This window comes from Ammodytes marinus (genome assembly GCF_949987685.1).
Source record: "Ammodytes marinus genome assembly, chromosome: 11".
Classification (NCBI taxonomy): domain Eukaryota; kingdom Metazoa; phylum Chordata; class Actinopteri; order Uranoscopiformes; family Ammodytidae; genus Ammodytes; species Ammodytes marinus.
Genome location: NC_137215.1, coordinates 17,790,495 through 17,809,734, shown reverse-complemented (window position 1 = coordinate 17,809,734; position 19,240 = coordinate 17,790,495). Strand labels below are relative to the sequence as shown.

Sequence of the window (19,240 nt, the reverse complement as noted above, 5' to 3'; positions counted from 1 at the left end):
GCAGGTGCAATATCGCTCCCTGAATACATATAAATATCATGTAAAGATGCTGTATCGGTCTGCTCTTCACACAATATCAGCTTTCGCACGAGTTTCTACGTATAGAAAGGAAAAGCCAATGGTTGGATGAAATTGTTTCCATAGGCATTTAGCAAAAGCAATGAACAAATCTCTCGCAGAGCCTCGAACAGGCCGCCGTAGTGTATATAATTAACCTAATTATGCATGGTAGTCTAAATTGAAAAGTTCTGTAAATTCAGACGGCAATGTCTAGACGGATGCGTAATCAATTTAATTTATGTTGCTGCATCATCAGAGCACAACTTAGAGAATCCTCATTATTTTAAGCATGTACTTATAGTCTGCTTCCCCCCTCTTTTCCTCCTGTCATCATTCTTCACTGATGGTGCAGATCGACCTCACAACTCCTCCTCTTTCTCCTCTGCCTCTTCCTCTTCTCCCGCTGGGTGGAGCGCTGCATCCCAAGAGGGGGCACTTATACTGATTCTCTCATTGCAGAGGTGTCAGCCTGTACCGCAGACCACCAGACGGGACAAACAAGATTTCCCCTAAGCCCTCACTCACACAACCCCTCCTCCTCCCATGTGTACTCCACAACCCCTCCTCCTCCCATGTGTACTCCACAACCCCTCCTCCTCCCATGTGTACTCCATCTGACCAGGACAAGTCTTAACTGATCGTATCAGGTGTCCCTTCTGGAGGCCCAGAAACCCATTAAGAGTTAGAGTGTTTCCCATCCAAATTCATAACATCCAATGTGGTGCCATTTTATGAGGCATGTCAGTAAAGTTTCAAGCACTAACCACAGGGTTAAGGGAGGGTTTAACTCATAAAGGGAAAGGCTATAAGCTGAGCAGTAGGCCTATGTGAGCTCCTGGAGAGATAACCCAGTCTGGGCTATGATAAACCTGGGACAACATTTGAACAAAAGTCAACTATGGATTTTAGACACTGTCAGTCATGTGTAACTATCTTAAAAGTAAATTTTTCAGTCAGCGATTCTGGAGAATGCTAGTCAAAATCAGTGAATATCTTCTCATAGTCCACTACATGATTGTAAAAATCCAGTGTTAACACACAGCCTATGCTCTGTAAACTGGTATGTAAACAAAGGGGGCCCACTGTAGCTAGCAACATTCGGGTACGTTGCTAGCTACAGTGGGCCACTGGATTCTTTTCAGCCCACACACAGTACAGACAGGTAGTAGATTGTGAGGAGATATTCACTGATTTTGACAAAAAGTGATTTTGCCAACAAGGGTTCACCAGAATCGTTATCTCCACCTTTAATACTCAGTATAGCAGTATTTTCATATACAGTCCCAAGCCCATCATTTCAATCAAAACATTACAACTTTATCTTAAAAGGTGCCACAAGGAACTTTTAAATATTTCTAAAAAAGTCTAATTTTTCCTCTGATGATCATAAATTGCATGTAAAAGCAAACTAGACAAACAGTGCAAAGAATGCTATTTTTATATAGTTTTTCGTAAAGCCTTTGTTATGGGTACGCTCACCCAGGAACAACAGCTGGCATAGTAAACACACTACCACTTTTGTCCAAAGGGGGTGCAAGAATTAACACAAACTAAGTTCCTTGTAGCACCTTAAACAAAGCACGGTGAGTAATGAATTCCACAAGCAACAAACCACATAAACTTGACACAACCTCTGAAGCAGTACGAACATATTTCCTCTTTTATTTACATTCCTTTTCAAATGTTAACATTTTTCGCTATAACTTTTGATCAGGTTGGCATTTGTTCTCATTAAAATAAATTGGCACAAGTAAAACATATGTAGACAAAAGTTTATTTACACCATACAACATTTTGTTTTTAAATATTTTATACAGAGCTGCAGATGAGAGAGCTTGCTGGGATCCTTCAAGCAGATTCTGCAGTATTAAAGTTGTGAAATATATTATTTATATAAAAGTGAGTATTATCTTTATTGCATTTAAAGCAATGAAGAATGTAGCTTGGACAAACATTCATTTTAATATGACAGAAAAATCCTCTTTGCCTCCCATGTTTTATATTATAAAGTAAAAAGTGTAGTAATGGCCAAACAGACTGTTATAAACTTTTTAAAAACCTGCATAAATATATACATTGTGCTCCCGGGTCCAGTTTTATGAAATCAAAACTAGACCCAAAGAAGCTGGGACGACATGGCATGTCAGTTTGCTTTGTGAGGTTTCATCTAGAGAGATTTGATGCTTTTTTAGCCAATTCCTCAACAGATACTTTTGAAACACATGATGGTAAATATTGTACACCAGGCTGCCCCCACACTAAGTACACTAGTGAGAATACAAAAAGTAACACTGATGTTTTTTTTTCCCTTTTTTTCTTCTTCTTTTTTTTCTCTCTCCTCGGTCCTTATATTGTATTGGCACAAAATGTCCCTGCCACACTCCTACTATCCAGCTATGTATGCCAAGGCTCTTAGAAAAGTCTGTTGCTTTATTCAGTGCAAAATACATCTGTGTTCTCCTCCTCCGCTCGTTTGCTTTTTCTCCCTCGTCACCCTCTAGACCTCCGTCTGGAAGTCTCCCTCCTGGACGTCTAGCGGTAGGTTGACACACTTTTCCCACTCTGCAGCCGTCATCTCCAGTGAGTCCTTGGTGTCAGATTCTAGTACATTCATAGTGGCATAATTCTGGTACTCACAGGCTGGATTGTAGCTCTCCCATGGGTTCTTGTTTGGCATTGCCTTGTCCTGTGAAACATGGTCAGTGGGGCGTGATATTAGTGGCATGACATCCTCTGCAGCTAAATAGTTTTACAAGAAAGAAATAAAAAAATACTTTTCCAGTGAAGTCAGTTGAGTCAAAATGGCATTTTAATAAATCCATTGCTAATTGAAAATAATGGATTAATGCTGTGGAAAGTACCAAGTAACAACATACAATGGCAGTGTATTAAAGGTGGATTCAGAGATTCTGGAGAACACTTGTTTTCAAAATCACTTTTTGTCAAAATCATTAATGATCTCTTCACGATCCCCTACCTGTCCGTACTGTTTCTTCACTGAAACAAATCTTGTGTTAATACAAAGCCTAGGCTCTGTAAATGGGTAAGTAAACAAAGCGGGCCCATGGTAGCTTACAACATGCCCATTTACAGAGCCTAGGCTGTGTATTTACACTGGATTTATTTTCAGGGCACACACAGTACGGACAGGTAGAGGATTGTGAGGGGATATTCACTGATTTTTACAAATAATGATTTTGACAACAAGTGTACCCCAGTATCACTGACAACTTTAAATGTGACCATGCTCAAACTGTTATCATGGAGTCATAGCAGAATTGTGTTTGCTCCCAAGCCCAGAAAATGGTGCAATATATGGGTTTCATGTGAGCCACTTATCTGAATGTGTTCTCGCCGATAGTTCCAATGACTCTATTGAACATAAGCGAGAGAAGCTGCTCCCAGTCAGGGAATATAAAATGGATACTAATGTCTGCAGCCAGCCCTGCAGTCGCGAAAAAAAAGTGGGAGTGAAAATGTACTGTAGTTTTATATACAAAAGAACTTGCACTCGTATCTAAGCAACAAGCCTCACATTACACTGTGTAGGGCTGATTGAAATGTGAGTGAAAAAGGATTACGTGAAGCCAAAAGCCTGCTGTGTGGCTGACACGGTCTGATAGTCTGCCTCTGTCTGGTCACCCGCCCAATTCCTATTTGCTGCATTCATTACAGGAAACATCACTGCTTGTCTGAGAGAGATGGATGAAGCTTGATATCCCCATTGTCTACTGCTCTGGACAGACAGACGCCTGGACATTTGATTTGCAGCAAGGTCAAGACAAATTCTCACAATTCACCTGACTTCTAGATCCAATGTGACAAAGAGGAATGGTTTCCAAAATAACTTAACAAAGGGAATAGTTGTATAGATGTTGATAGGTTAAATCATCTGCCATGCATTAATGGAAAAATGATGGGGTTGCTAAGTAGATAAATGTGCATGTAAATAAAAGTGCATTCATGACCTTGAATTGGAATGGATGCACTCTATTGCAACAAGATTACCAAAGGTCTTCTTTCCCTGAGACTGGCTTTGTGGAGAAAATGCATCCGTGCTTTGAAGGGGCAGTGCCCAGCCAGCTGCTGGCAGGCCCCACTATGTATAGGAAGGCTCACTGCCTCATGAATCCTTTAGCCATATAACCGCTCATTGGTACAATCACACACATTATGTGTCCTGCACCGGATATCTAAATGGGGTATTTGGATGTTACTCTTTAACTGGCTTACTACAACCCCCCATGGTTTCCTGTTACTCACCATCATGCCCATATTTGGTATGTCTCGCAATCGGTCCAGGGTTTGAAATTTCTGATTCAGTTCCTGGAACAGCTCCATGTGTCTTTTCCTGGTGTGCATGACTTTCTGCAATGGCAAGGGGTTTTTCTTTGGTATTGACAGCCAATAATGGAAATGCATCTTCTTCTCAACCCCCTCCGACTCTGATTTATTTATAATTGTCCTGGGGGTGTACTTATAGGCCAGGTTTGAAACACATCTACTTGTGTCTGCATATATGCAAAGTGACTGCCAAAATAAAGGAAACAGCAAGATAATTAATTAAAAATAATAATCATAACTAATAATGAATTAGGGTGAAACGACAGAGAAAGCCTGAGCTACTTTCACTTGCATTAGGTGAAGTTTCTGAATCAAACATAATTCTTCAGGGACAAATTGCCTCATTAAGAGTTGTGTTGGCACAAGAGAAATCCTTATTCCTTATCCGGTGGTGTGCATCGAAGCTAAAACAAAATGCATCCCAGCCAAAATGGCTGCCAGCAAGCCTCATGTTTCCTTTACTTTGAAAGTGTGTACAATGTATATGCAGTAAAGCCTGACTGAAAAATGCAAGGAAATGCTGAAACCTGCCAAAGGGCGTTTGCAAGCCAATAGAATCATTGTTGAAACCAGTGGTAAAATCAGATGTGAAATGTGCAAATGACTTTAAAAGCATACATTTTTAAAATCAACAAATAGCTAATGGATGGAGGAGATGGAGGAGGACAAAATGTAGATGAGAACTGGTGCCCTGTTTGTCAGTTGACAGCCTTGCTTTTACCTTAACTACTCAGCATGTCAATAAATCTTGTGGAGTCAAGGCTGTGTAACTCCAATAAGCTTAAGAGGCACAACAAGTACTAGTAAATCAAATGACAAACACTACTGCTTTTCTCTGCATAAAAAAGCTAGATGCATTATAGAAAGATCTTCTTTTTGTTTTACTTACCTCAAAGTCCAGATCAGAATATCGCGATTTCCGTCTCTGTGAAAAAATTGAAAATGAAGGCATTATGTTATTATATTGTCAGTATAAGATAATATGTACATAAACAAACAACTATGGCAAATGTTCAGGTGTGTGTTGAAGTGTTATAAGCAGCTCTGTATCCTTTGCGCGTCTTCCACATGAGTATGCATATGTACCTCTAAGGAGCTCATAGATATTGTAGACCCTGTCTCACTCCTAGAAAGCCCCGCACTTTCCTCCATCTCGGCGAGGAAGTTCTTAACGGCCGTGCGGGGTTCAAAGGGCAGGTTTTGCATCTGCTCTGGAGCGCTGGGATACTGCTGGTCCAGGTTGACATTCATGTGGTCCAAGCCCGACGGGCTGATGTTGAAGTCGGGACTCATCTTGTAATGCATCAGCCTCTCGTGCGGCAGCGTATCCATAGTGATGTTCATCTTGGTGTCGTCTTTCAGCAGCGTGGGCAAGGTACAAGAGCCCGACACCACCGCGGCAGAGGCACGAGGCATGACTATGTAGTCTGTCTCCATCATCTGGCCCTGCGCAGAGTGGCCCTCCATGTCATGCATGCCCATGTCGTGGTCGTTCTGGCGCATGGCGTCGTCGGTGCACAGGTAAACGGTGCGGCGCATGTCGGCGTTGCTGTCAGCCATGCACTGCTCCTTCATCTCGCCCACTCCCATCGGCATGTGCAGAGCCGACGGCTGCTGGATAATCACTTTGGACATGATGTTGCCAGGCAACGTGGAGTAGTTGAGACCCTCCGGGGCCTTCTCATCCTCCTCGTCATTGAGGGAGATGCGGGAGAGGGTGCCTGTAATGGTGGCAGCGCGACAAGAGCCCATGTCTTTGTGGAGCGCTGCAGGGGCACAGTGAAACAAGGATTAGTGTGTGTGTTTTCGGTAATGAAAGAAGTCCCACAGTTTGTGTGAGATTATCTAGCGTATGGCCAGACGAACAAGAGAATTCAAATCAATATGAAGCAATTCTCAAAGGGTTTTGTATTGTGGAGGGAAAACTGTCATGAGAGGACAAATAACTTTCAATATGCATTGAGAGTAACATTACTCCTAATTGCACAGGGCCACAACAGCAGATAGACCTTTCTCCAGAGGATTACACAGTAAATTAGTTAGATGGTAGGAACATTCTCTCCCTGAAATGCCCACTGCCGTAGCATCTGACTCCTAATTTAGTGATCGTTTAGCGGTTGTGACTTTGTAATGCAGTAAATATTCCAAGAAATAACAGCTATCCAATCAGAAATACCTTCTGCTTATGAGAACGCCCTGTCATTCAAACTGGCCATTTTAATATCGGGTTTATGAATCAGCAGGAATGATGTTGTCTGTTTGCTAGAGTGCTGCGAGGAGAATACAAGGACAACAAATAAGATTGTCTTTTGTTTGTGTCTAAATGAATGCTCCATGTGGACATGCTAGTCATAGTGAAGAACTGCTCGAACAAGTTTACACTTGTCTATTGTAGCTCTACTTAGGTCTTAATCTGGTCATGATGTATAAATAGCACCTGTCTGCTCTGCCTCTTTGTATCATGGTACGTCCACTTTGGCTTTACAAGATCACACAACCTGAAGCAACATGGTTCGGAAGGGCCAGACAGCTATTTCTCATCTCTTTAACAAGCCGTGTTTCTGCTAGCTCAATCATTCCCTAAGGATCCATTTAGGATTTGTTCTTCATTGGTTCGGAAGGAATTGGAAGAGAGTGAGACGACGCTCTGGGCTTGTGCTAGCTGCCACCGCTAGTTACACGCAGGATAGATTGCGCGATCTCTTAGGAACATTTATTACAATAGTTTTATTAAATCATACGCTCGTCTAGCAACAGTTACAGTAGCTCTATCTAGAGTACAGAAGAACTAGCATCAGGAATCAGGTACCTTCACACTAGTATGAGCTGAGGGGGGAAAATCCTCTCAAAATGAGATACAAAGCACCACTTATTCCATGACCGCTTCAACGTTTAAATTAAAAACATAATCACAAAGTGCGACTGCCAGAAGATGAGAAAAAGTTGCCTTCATTTATTTATTGCTGCCATTTATTGCAGTTAAGCCTTTTTGTGAAATTGTTTTGTTCTCGGATTAAAGCCATAAAGGCATGTCGGTTACTGTGAAACATACTCCTGTGGGAATTGTTGGTTGTTGATGTAACTTAAACTGTTTTATTACTGTCTAGCCCTCTTTGTTTTTTTTCCACAACATTGCAGGGTTCCTTACCTGATCGGCAGGCGATGTCCACATCTTTCTCAAAGTCCGTCTGTGGGTAGAGGACAGTCAAATGGTCAGTACTGCTAGAACATAAAGCTTTTTACACGGTTTCCTGTCTATACACAAAACCAGTGGCATACTCATCTGTAAAAAAGCCAGCTTGCAAGATAGAGATCAATTAAATATTGTTTCATTATCTCCCAATGCGTGGGGGAAAAAAATGCAAAGCAGTCACTTTTTTTATCTGCTTTATCCTAACAATATATCAATAAAACATCTATGGAAATTTAATGCAACTGCAGCAGCTGGGAAGTATTCTGTGCTGGCTGCTAATGACTGTATTGAACCAAAGGGCCCTGACACCATTCTGCTATCGAGAAAACTATTTCACTCGAAGGGGTATTAGAATACTAATGGCAGATCATTGCTACGATGTGCCAGTAGCGGGGTCGCGCTAGATGAAGAGACTCATTTCAAAAAGGTCAGGCGGGGAACAGTCCTCGATTACCCTGTGAGAGGAAATGAGAGGGATGCATGGCAAACATGGACAGTAAGTTCAATCAAACAGAAATAAAAGATTGGGCTTAGGGCCTAAGAAAAACCAAAGCGCACCAATGCAATTTATCAGAGGGCCAAGTGTCCACCCGGCATGTAATTGCAGCTCTGCAAAAGCGTTGTGTGGAAAATTATATGCTTCATGTTTTAGAGGCCATATTATACTGAATAATAAATATTTAAAAAAAAATGCATGAAGAACACTAGTTTAATCAAGGTCAATGGAGAATAAATGGGTTTGCATGTGTATTATAAATAACCAGGGGACATTGGGTCAGCTTAAATTATACAGGATCTAATGGTTACAGATAAAAGGGGGTAACTGTGCCTACCATTATCTGAGCGTGCCCATTAGGGAAGGTTCCTGTTGCATCGCCACTGATTGGATCTTGGCAGTTTCTGAGCCGACATCTGAAAGCATCTTGGACCTAAGGACAGGAGGGAAATTAGTTTTTCATCACGTCCACTGCACCATATATCACATGTTTTCAACAAAACAAGCCATTGAAAATACTTCTTCCTACTCCTTTTCATGCTTGTCAATGCTGGTTAACAGAATATATGTTGTAACATTGACATTGTTAACATTTCTATCGTGTTTTTTATATGTATGTATTCATTCATTCATTCAAAAGTTCATGTTTGATTTTTCAGGAGGCATGGTCATCTGCCAAGTCCAAACAGACACATTTTTATTTTTATTTAATTAATTTACTTCTGTTGATTATTTTTTTCTAAGGTGGTTAAGCTCTGGACATAGTTGCATCCTCTCCAGTGTAATTTGCAATAGAGCAAATTCACTCCTCAAAAAAAAAAAAAAAAAAAAAAAAAAGACAATTTAAAAATGGATGCTCTACCTCTCTCCGTAGGACACAGTGCACCATGACTATCACAAAGCCCTGCAGCGAGTCAAACACTGCAAAGAGGATCTGAAAGAGGATGGAGCGCTTGTCTGTCATGGCGAGCACTGCAGACATCCAGGTCAAAGCCAGCAGAGGTAATACCACACAGGAACTCCACAGAGACGCCCTGAGAGAAGGATGGAAGGATTGTTGTGGGGGAAATAAAAAAAGCAAGAACATTGGTGTAGATAACAGGATACAGTCTGGGAGCAAAAAATGCACAACATGGCTTTAACGTGCGTGCTAGCTGTAACATAAAAAAACATGTCATGTAACATTGCATGTTTACAGTAAAACATGTTCCTGTACTGTACATCCAATGAACTGTGGGTGTAATTGCAACATCAGTTCATGCTGCAGTGGACTGCAAGGTTGTATTTATATGGTAGCGGTAGACCGCTGTACATGCAGAAACTCCCTGTAGCATCGTCTTATTGATTCAGAGACACTGACAGGCACTTACATTGCATTGCTAGCTGTAGTTGCTGATAAAGCAGTTGTTGATACAACACCACATTTGGCACACTTGAGAGTTAATCCTGTATGCGGCTCACTCATCTGTCTGTGGGACATAGAGACAACAGCATGACAAACAACAGCTAACATCCACTATACTCCGACTTTAAAATGCTCTCCCCGTCACATTGGCAACAGCAGAAGCTGCCTAAAATGTGTGGGCGGTTTTAATGATTTTCATCTTGGACTGATTCTGCCAAGAAAATAGGAAGCGGCGTCGCTCCCAAGAGGGATCTGACCTCTTTATGTTTATGCCCGTTATTTCCTTTCAACAGCAAGAGAAGCAGGTCTACATCCCCATATGCATGAAACAAGTCAAATCACATTTAAATATCTGCATGAAGTTAAAGATCAAAAATGTGTAGAAGTAAAAAAACAGGTACTAACAAGGATGTGCTGTCATACCCTGCTCGGTGTTTCAGCTTCTTGTCCAGTATGCCATCTCTGGACACAAGTTTATTAAACACCAAGATACCAATCACCATGTTGACCTGTCAATAGGGAAAGGACAGGAATATTAGCTTTGCGTAACATTTTACTGTTTGTGCCTGATATGGGGTAGCCCATGATTTAATGTCATCATCCTTCTGCCGTGTTCTTTTTATCTTCTTCTCCTTGATGTTTTTGTCTGCACTAACTTTGACCTCTAGCTTGGATCGTTTGCGCGCCTCTGTGACATTTGGTCCAGTGGATGAGGCATGCCCTGGTTACTCAGCTCAGCACAACAGCCCTAAGAAAAGGTCCGCTTGACAAGAAACTCTTGCTTTCTCAAAGGCACCTTCTCCTATTATTAGCAGTGCCTACACTAATAGACATCTGAGGGAGATTTTTCAGAAGCTGGGTTCAAACATTTCAAACATTTGATTTGGCTACAATCTACTTCAAATCCCCTTTGTTAAGATAGAGAGCTCATTAAGAATTTATAAAAATGCATTTGGGGGAAGTTTTTATTCAACAAGCTTTGTTAATCTGAGAGATTTTATGGTGATGGTACAACCTCAGTGTGGTGTTCATTCTCGCTGCAGAGGGCTGGTCAATCCAAGACGTTTATTGAATTTTTTTAAAGGATATCCTGGAATCACTTTATTTCAGATTCCATCTCAGACCAGAGCAAATGAAAAATACTGTATAACTTGCTGTCATATTTTCCCGCCGACACAGTGGTTTGTATAATCACATTCCTTGTGTATTTTCCTGTGCATAACAATGTATATATACAAGATGATTAAACGACCCCAGTGTATCAGATCATGAACAAATCTATTGCATAAATACTGTATAGCATTGGAGCTACATGAAGCACCATTATGGTAAATGAAAGGGAATTACTTGAGCACACTGCCTGATGGGAACGCTCATTACTTTGACTTTGAAAGCAGAGTGTGGTCCTCCTGATTGCGTATTACGTCAATATTCCACACACTGCAGTTGTACCAAATTGATACTTTACCATCACGGAAAACAACATTGTGTTTTGTGTGCTTCCCTGGATTTAAAGATAAGAATCACAATTTTTCCTTGTTGATATTAAAGTTATTAATAAGTGTTTAAGATGGTGTATTAAGATTGAATTCCTCTGATATTGCTTGAAGATAACTTTATATCATATACTGTACATAAATATATCATTATTATTTATTTATTATTATTAATATTGCAGAATTGCCACAAGCTGTTTTTTTAGTATTCAAGTTCAACTGGACATGTGATGACTGAAACATACCAAAACAACAGCAGCTGCGGGTCCAACGAAGGCATACAGGAGCCCACCCTCCAAAGACAGCCAACAGCTGCAGGCAAAGCAGGGGGAAAGAAAACAGTTAACTCCCACAAAGGCATTAACATCTAAGTTAATGGCGCACACCCACATACAATTGTATTTCCCTCAATTGTCAGGGGAGATGTGCCATATGCTGCAACTCTACTTCCAAAGTTTCACGGGATAATAAAATGCTAAAGAGATTTTAAGCAGTGTTTATGCATTCGCTATCCTGCGGGGATACAACTCACACAAAATTGGGGTCTTGCTGCGCTATTTTGAAATTTGATTGGGTTCAAGGGACTTTGTTTATGGCATTATTTAGGATAAGTAAGCCACCGGCAAAGCGCTTAATCATTACATTGTAACCATGAAGCTACTGTATGTGTGTGTGTGTGTGTGTGTGTGTGTGTGTGTGTGTGTGTGTGTGTGTGTGTGTGTGTGTGTGTGTGTGTGTGTGTGTGTGTGAGCTGAATAATGAATACAGATTTAAAAAAGAAAAGAGAAACAAATAATAGAAAAACTTACTATAAGGGTGTCCCATAGCCCTTTGTTTTGGTGAATCCCATTGACACAGCAACCACTAAAGCTGGTAATCCTTAAAAAGAGAACACAATCAATAGTTATTCAAGCAGTTTCTACTGTAGTTGCTTTTCAGAACTGAGAGCATAAGCCCATTGAAAGAGCCATGCAGCCTCTACGCCTTATAGTCATTATACAAATTGCGGCTAGATTCACTCCATCAGGAGCGACAGTACAAGACTATACAATCATCCGAGAGTATACCATCAACTGTATGCATTTCAATGTTTCAATCAACAGCATTGTACAGCATTCCATTAAGTCCCAGAGGTCGAACAGACTGTACTGTACTGTGCTCACACAAAATGGCAGCAGTGCATCGAGTGCAGAAAAAAAACACGTGGTTGAAATTTCCTCACTGTACAGTAAGGAAATGTCCCCGCCCTCCACACCTTTTATATTTATATATTTTTTTTTTTGCTGTATGGCTCCTGATTATAGATTGGTGTAATGGATTGGGCCCCCTTACTGCCGTGTGCTCAGAATATTAACGCTCTTTCCTCCCGGAGCAGCGCAGGCAGGTGCTATTGATGTAATCAGTTTCCCAGAGGCATGAGGCGAAGACCCCGTGGCCATCCAGTGCCTCTCTACAGCGCTGAAGAGGTAAAGAGTGCCGAGTGTACACAAGCATGTCATGAATCACCGTGCGGGCTACAGACTGGTGGAGGCGCCGCACTTCAAACAGGCTGAATTAAAAGAGATGACGGATACTGTGTGTGTGGCGCATCGCCAAAAGATAGTTCTCTGGTTGATTATATTCAGAGCATCATAGCATTTTGAGTTTCAAGTCATATGTAGCAAATAGCATTTACTGTATATTAATGCATTTTTAGACACTGTCTTATTCATCATTCATCAAATTGTCTGTAATGGTGCTGTTTAAAAACAATCTATGAGATTGTAGCAGCCTTTGTCCTATCTATTTTTTATTTTTATTTTTTGCAGCAAGCAGTGGCACTGCAATGACTATGAGAGCCTTGTTTGTTGCTAAGTAACAAGAAGGAAGAATGAGTGTGTGCTCTTTCATAATCAAATGGATTATTTATTTTTTTTAAAGGACAGATTTCTAGTTGTCTGTAAGGAAGAACGCCTTGGACTTGGATTCACACTTACATCTATCAAATGAAGGAACATTTTGATGCAGATATTATGACTGCTTCTATTGACTGTTATGTATACTTGTCATTATTTAATATATTCATGATGTGAAATTAAAGCACAGACACACACACAGCGTGGGAGGCTGGAGAAACTTAATTATCGGAGACTCTGAGTGATTAAAATACATTGCAATAACGGATAACAAATGCTGAGTATTATTTTAGATACACGTTGCTCCCTGTATTTCATTGTGATACATTTGTATATTACAAATTACTTAGCAATATACTTCGGAAAGGATTTTAGAATATGCACAACATCTAACAGCTCATTGAACTTTGAAATATCTTATGTGAAAATGCATTGTGCTGTCGTGTAAATGTTCGGCTCACACACCCTCTTGTATCAGACATAAGGTCATAGCAGCCTGCTTTGGGAGACACGCACCAGTCTGTCTCCCCCCCACTGCTCAAGGCCAGTCTATTTACCCACAATGCCCGGCCCCTCAGAGAGTGCAACTGGAGCACAAAAGCGTCACAATGGATAGGATGGAGATCTGGCTGCCCCCACACACAGCATGAGAACAGCGGATGGAAAAGTCACACAGTTTATTTTGGAGGGACGCATCCTCTGCCCCGAGACCTTTGATAGGAAAGTGGCTGCTTGCGAGGTATGATGGGAGATATATAGAAGATGTTTAGGGGGGAAACTCACCCCAGCCCAGACACAGAAAGCGCTTGCGGATGAGCCTGGTCCGAACCTTTCCCGTCACTGCCATGTAGGACTGCCAGGCCTCTGTGAGGACCCAGCAGAACGATGCCAGGAAGAAGAAGTGCAGAAATGCTGTCGTCATGACACAGACACCCTGTTGACACAAGAAAAAAAAAGGATCAGAAAAAGATATAGGCTATATCCTGCGTTCCAAATCGCATACTCATTTTACTATTCTACATACTACAGCTGACCGTAAAAAGTAGGAACAGTAGTTTTCATGCAGTATAGGCACAAAATTGGGACATACTATTATCTTATTTATTTTGTCATAACATTGCGACTTGAACTGGCCTCCTGCTTATATTTATCTGGTCAAGTTGCTGGTTGGTTATTTTCACTCAGAGGCTCGCTTGTCATTTCTGCTGAGCAGTGGATTGTGGGTCCCTGCATGCATACACTGATTATATTGATATGTCTTTATTTCCTTTCCTTTATTCTCAAAGCCCAGACTGCTTTTGCCTGTCTAGACCATCTAGTGAAGTACCATTATGTGCACTGAATAAAACAAAGCGTCAGTCGGAACTGCAGCAACAAAGGTGGCAACTGTAATATAGAAGATCAGAGCCCGGCTAGCTGAGGCAGAAAAAACCATGGCGTAGCATTCCTGCGCACTAACCCCCTCATTAGTATGCTGGGGATCCCACCTGGAGGCATGTGAGCCAAGGTCAGCTGTTTTACACAGACAGAAGGGTGAACACACCACAACACTGCCTAAACGACACACAACAACGCACGCATCAAAGGCAGCAGATTGCATTCAAGCTCGACTATGTAGTAGGCACTTTTCAGCTTGATTAGCAAGTCCACCTTTGTTCCACAGGAAAGAGGCATGTCCAAATGGGGATTTTTGTTTAGAAGAGGATTAGAAATGAAGAAGTATCCCGAGGAATCTTGTTGCTTGCACGAGCGGGGATTAAGCTTTTCTTTTTTTTCAGTTGAGATTGTTTGCGGTGTGAAAGCTTTGGTAATCTGAACGACGCCACACACACAAAGAGGGAAAGATTGAAGTATATCATCTCGTCCCAGGGCGTCCACACACCATACTGTGAGATCTCCACAACCCTCTACAACCCCACTGAGAACACCATACTAAAGCTATCCAGCACCCCGTTGTGTGTTCACGGGGGTTCATACCAGACAAATAATCCTGCATTACCTCGAAGTGGGAAATTATGTTTACCTACGCCCACGTGGGGATATTGATTACCTAACTTTAGATTTGGGGATAAAATATCAATCCAAAACCAATAAAGGATGCATTCAGCTGTTGTGTGATATACAATGCCATTTTGTTATTGTCTTTGACACTTTAATCTAAACGGCAGGCATTAATAGCCACATTTAAAGAACATCAGTGTAACATGGGTACTATTAAAAGAAAATCACTCTGCTAACGTTGATAGTATACATTAAATATATAACTGTAATCTTCTGCTACAAAGTGGCAACAACATGACACACAAGCAGCAATTTCAGATTAATAGTAACTGACATGTAACGAGCTTCATAAGCATGAACACGCAAGCCATGGTGGATTCTGCTGGGTCAGTTTAACCACTGCCTGAAACCCAGTAGCAGGTACATTTCTGCTGATATAATAAGTTATGTTATTGTGGTGAATGTCGCGTTTGTTAATGTGTGTCAGTTTTGGCAGGTTCCAACTGTTAAAACAGTCTATGGTGTACTGTGAGTGTCAGCTTGTACGCTTAGTATTTTATCAATAGACACTCCATAAACATTTTCAACTGTATAATCAAAGTATCAAAGCACATCAAATCAAAGCATATGAAGCTCCTAGCACCTGCTCATGTGGTAAGCACGGCTGCTTTTCCAGAAAGCAAACTGGAATGTTTATGACTTTCTATGTGGATTTATTAGCCTGTATGTTAGCATGTCAATGTGCTATATGTGGTCATTATTAGATAAGGAAAATCTTTCAAAATAGCAATTTTACATGCAGATGTGTAGGTGAAGGAGACAGTATGTGAAGGAGGAACCAGTATATACCGTAGCCATACTGCTGGAAGACTTACACCCAAAGCTAAGTCTAGTGTTGCTGTTGTTAATGCGCTGTCCAAGGTGCTGAAAATAGAGTCTGCCTTGCTTCCTGGAAACAGGTCACACGCAACCGTTCCGTTTCACGGTTTGATTTGGTGCCTAAACCACACCGCCTCATTAATCCTCAAAAATGAACAACTTTGCATTTGAAAAGGAGAGAAAGGTACATTATGAGGACATTGTGGTATGGTAGTCATACAAAAGGAAATAAAGGTTGGAATCTAGAGTTCACACTGCCCTTTACCAAAGGAAAATGCCAGGAGATGTTGAGCACACAGTGTTGGTATCCATGGAAACAGAGGAACTGAGAAGGGACCACATTGAAAACATTACAGAGGTGATAGACATGAAGGTATAAAGGTAGGGGCTGAAGGGGGACACTTAGAGTCGCTTCAATAATGGCAGTTTAAGTTCAGGACAGGACATTTTGAAAGAAATGTTTTACCTTGGTCAGAATAAAATGAATTTAATGTGATTAAAATGTCTAGGCCAGTCACATATTAAGTTCTGAAAGCCCAGTTGCCATGAAATGATGAGCACTTTTCTTTCTTTTTTTTATTATTATTTACTTTTTTTATTGAAGAGGGGATTTCAGTTGAGAAACTGCTGAGAGCCCCCTCTTCAAGAACCAGCTTACTTTGGGAGCGGATCATTATTGTCACAGTACCTAAGGTAAAGTTCCGTGAGGATCTACAGCCTTGTCCAAAATGTTGTATAAAAATCTGAACTCTTACTGCTCTACTTTTATCTTACCCAACTGTTCTGAATCGGTGTGGGTGGAGGAGGCTGGTTGTTATGACCGAAGAGCCTTCTGTTTGAATCAAGCAACAAGTGCCCCAGTGCTTTAAACAGTAAGTGCTTAGGTGAAGGACGTTAAAAACACCAAACAACAAAGTGATGATGGTGGTTGCAAAGTGTTGTTAAAGTGCGCAGAAGCACTGAGCAAAACGCATCCACTTTGCTAATACAGTTGGAAAATGGCTACTTATACCTCCTGTCCTATGCATGTGGCTAACAGCAGTCTGGAATGAACTCATACACACACAGCACTTCTGCCTACTTTATTTCAATATGTAACACTCTTAAGGCTTGGAACAATGCATACAATTATTCTCCCTAACCTTCTCCAGGGGATTCCTGCTGTTACTCAGCTGCTATCAAGCATGTGGGAATGATCTGATATGTTGATTTAGCTCGATACAATCCACCGCCTGTAAAGTTACAAAGTTTAACCTTCAGCTGGAAGGCAGGGATAAAATGAAATCCCTCGTTCCTGCACCTCACTGTAAGGGAGGTCAAGTTTTGTGTATACTAAAAATATACCATCGCTCAAATGTGCACACTGCAGTTACTGCATGTTTAATATAGGCTACAGTACATACTGTACATCTTACGTATATTGTAAACCTTCTTTGAATGTGTATATAAATGTTTTGTTTACTTTAAACCTTTTGATGTCAATTAAGAATAATGATTTAATTCTTAAAACTAATTAAAAATATAAAGAGTATGATTGTTGCGTTCACAACTGCCTAGCAGATCCAGAATCAGAGGCTGAACCACATTTAAATGGACTTAACACTGTAAAACAATGTAAAAGCGCCCTCAGTCTGATTTTACTTGGATTTTTGACAAGATGCCAGCTTGGATAAGCTATAGGCTATGTGTGCTGCTATGTGATGTGCAGTGCTTTAACAACAGGTGATCATTTTAAATCTTCTGACGCATCAGGTGGTTTAGGCACCCGGAAATCAAAAGCAGGTACAGCAAGCAAGCTTTACAGAGCTATTAGTCTACTGAAGCAAACTGTTCTATTCTCTTCTTCTAATAGCGAGCGGGCAGGTACAAACAAAGTTGACTGTGGATACCTTAGCCTCCACCGACCTACATGTACAATACATTGTGAAACAATACAACTCCAAGACAGGGAGTCTACCTTCCCTCGCAAAACAGCGTCTATTTCTTGTTTGCCCTCTTTCCAAAAGCCAACGACAGAGGACAAAGAAATAGCACAGGTAGGCAAAAGGTGACTCACTGACTTCCAGCTCCCAGAGGGACACCTCCACACACCAAAGAGATGATTCCTAATAGACGAGTCTGAATCCACAAACAGTGGAGCCAATTATATGCACTTCTTGCAAGGGATGGAAGAAAAAAAAACAAGTGAGGCAGTGTCAGGCAGCATGGCAATTAAACCCACACAGGGTGTATGTTTTCTCCCCTTGCTAGCCTACTGCTCAAACATTGGGATTCACAGTATGTCTGATCAAAGAGATGAATACTTCTCTAATAGTATTACAACAGGTGTGACGCAGACAAGACAGAACAAAACAATACTAATAAATTGTCCGGGAACATCTGTCCACAGCCTCGCAGTGGCCGACAAGAAAAATGCAGCTTTTTAACTTACAACAACAATGTATTTTAATAATGATGATGATGGACCTCAGAAGGTTAAGTCTCGAGGTGTCCATTTAAAGCTGGTATAGCTATCTGAAAGCTGTATAGGGTCATTTCAATCCAAATCATTTAAGTTTTCCATTGGTTTTATTGTTTTCTACATCGACTTTACAACAAAACAAAAAACTAAACAATATGGCCAATTACAAATACACAAGTCAGTGTTGCTTTAATTTGGCAGCTCAGTCATTCTGATAGCACAGTATGTCAGTGGATTTTTCTGAAAAACCATCTTTGCAGATTTCAGACAGACATGTGTGTAGGAGCATGACACATGAGCATCCCATGCTAAGGGGTGGTCCTCGTAATCAACACAGGAGATGACTGGAGCCCTGATTAAATCTGACAAGGCTTCAAATAAACTCAGCTTTAAAAAATGCCCTGAAGCTTTATGCATTCATAGTCTTCTTGGCTACTACTGTGTGCCAAATGTGAGGGACCAACAAGGAAACATATGAACTTATCATAGTTGGATATTGTTTGTGTGTGTTCATTGTACGTGTTATTCTATGAGATGCCTATGGGCCGAATCAATTTTTGGCAAATAGTAACAGTTGGTCCATTTTTTATAATATCAGGAACCAGGCATCAAAGGATTTACAAAAAAAGCTCAAGGCATTTTTTCTTTCCTTGCACTCATTCATTTTTCATGATTCAATTTACATTGAACTTAGGGAAATGAATGGCAGGAAGCATTTTGATTTATGAGCATGGTCTAGTCTTATGAGCCCTCCAACTGGTGATAGGCCCATCTTCTGCCAGAGTAAGTCATACTAAGCACACAGTGTAAGTAGCAATGCTGCACAGCACCAGCAAATGCATTTTGTAAGGATGGAATACCCCCACAGACATCATTGTTTCTCTGTTCTACATTTGCTGCTGAACTGGACTAAAATCCAAGACTTCTGCATTGAATATACTGTATTTTAATTTCCAAATACTAAAACAATTGGTTCACAAATGAGCCGAAAAGCAAAGGAGAACATTTTA

At 40.9% G+C, this 19,240-nt stretch overlaps 1 protein-coding gene across 1 annotated transcript in view; it reads right to left on the bottom strand.

The window, feature by feature from the left end:
• Window positions 1-1,826: 1,826 nt before the first annotated feature.
• Window positions 1,827-19,240, bottom strand: part of adgrb3 (adhesion G protein-coupled receptor B3) — a 114,672-nt gene continuing 97,258 nt past the window's right edge. Inside the window, exons 20-31 of the mRNA XM_080036256.1 lie at window positions 13,673-13,823; window positions 11,804-11,873; window positions 11,240-11,306; window positions 9,922-10,007; window positions 9,464-9,562; window positions 8,956-9,127; window positions 8,431-8,526; window positions 7,553-7,592; window positions 5,491-6,170; window positions 5,294-5,329; window positions 4,324-4,428; window positions 1,827-2,746 (exon numbers count right to left, since the gene is read on the bottom strand). Of these exons, the coding sequence (XP_079892382.1) occupies window positions 2,558-2,746; window positions 4,324-4,428; window positions 5,294-5,329; window positions 5,491-6,170; window positions 7,553-7,592; window positions 8,431-8,526; window positions 8,956-9,127; window positions 9,464-9,562; window positions 9,922-10,007; window positions 11,240-11,306; window positions 11,804-11,873; window positions 13,673-13,823 (1,791 nt within the window). The 3' untranslated portion in view covers window positions 1,827-2,557. The remainder of the gene's footprint in view (window positions 2,747-4,323; window positions 4,429-5,293; window positions 5,330-5,490; window positions 6,171-7,552; window positions 7,593-8,430; window positions 8,527-8,955; window positions 9,128-9,463; window positions 9,563-9,921; window positions 10,008-11,239; window positions 11,307-11,803; window positions 11,874-13,672; window positions 13,824-19,240) is intronic.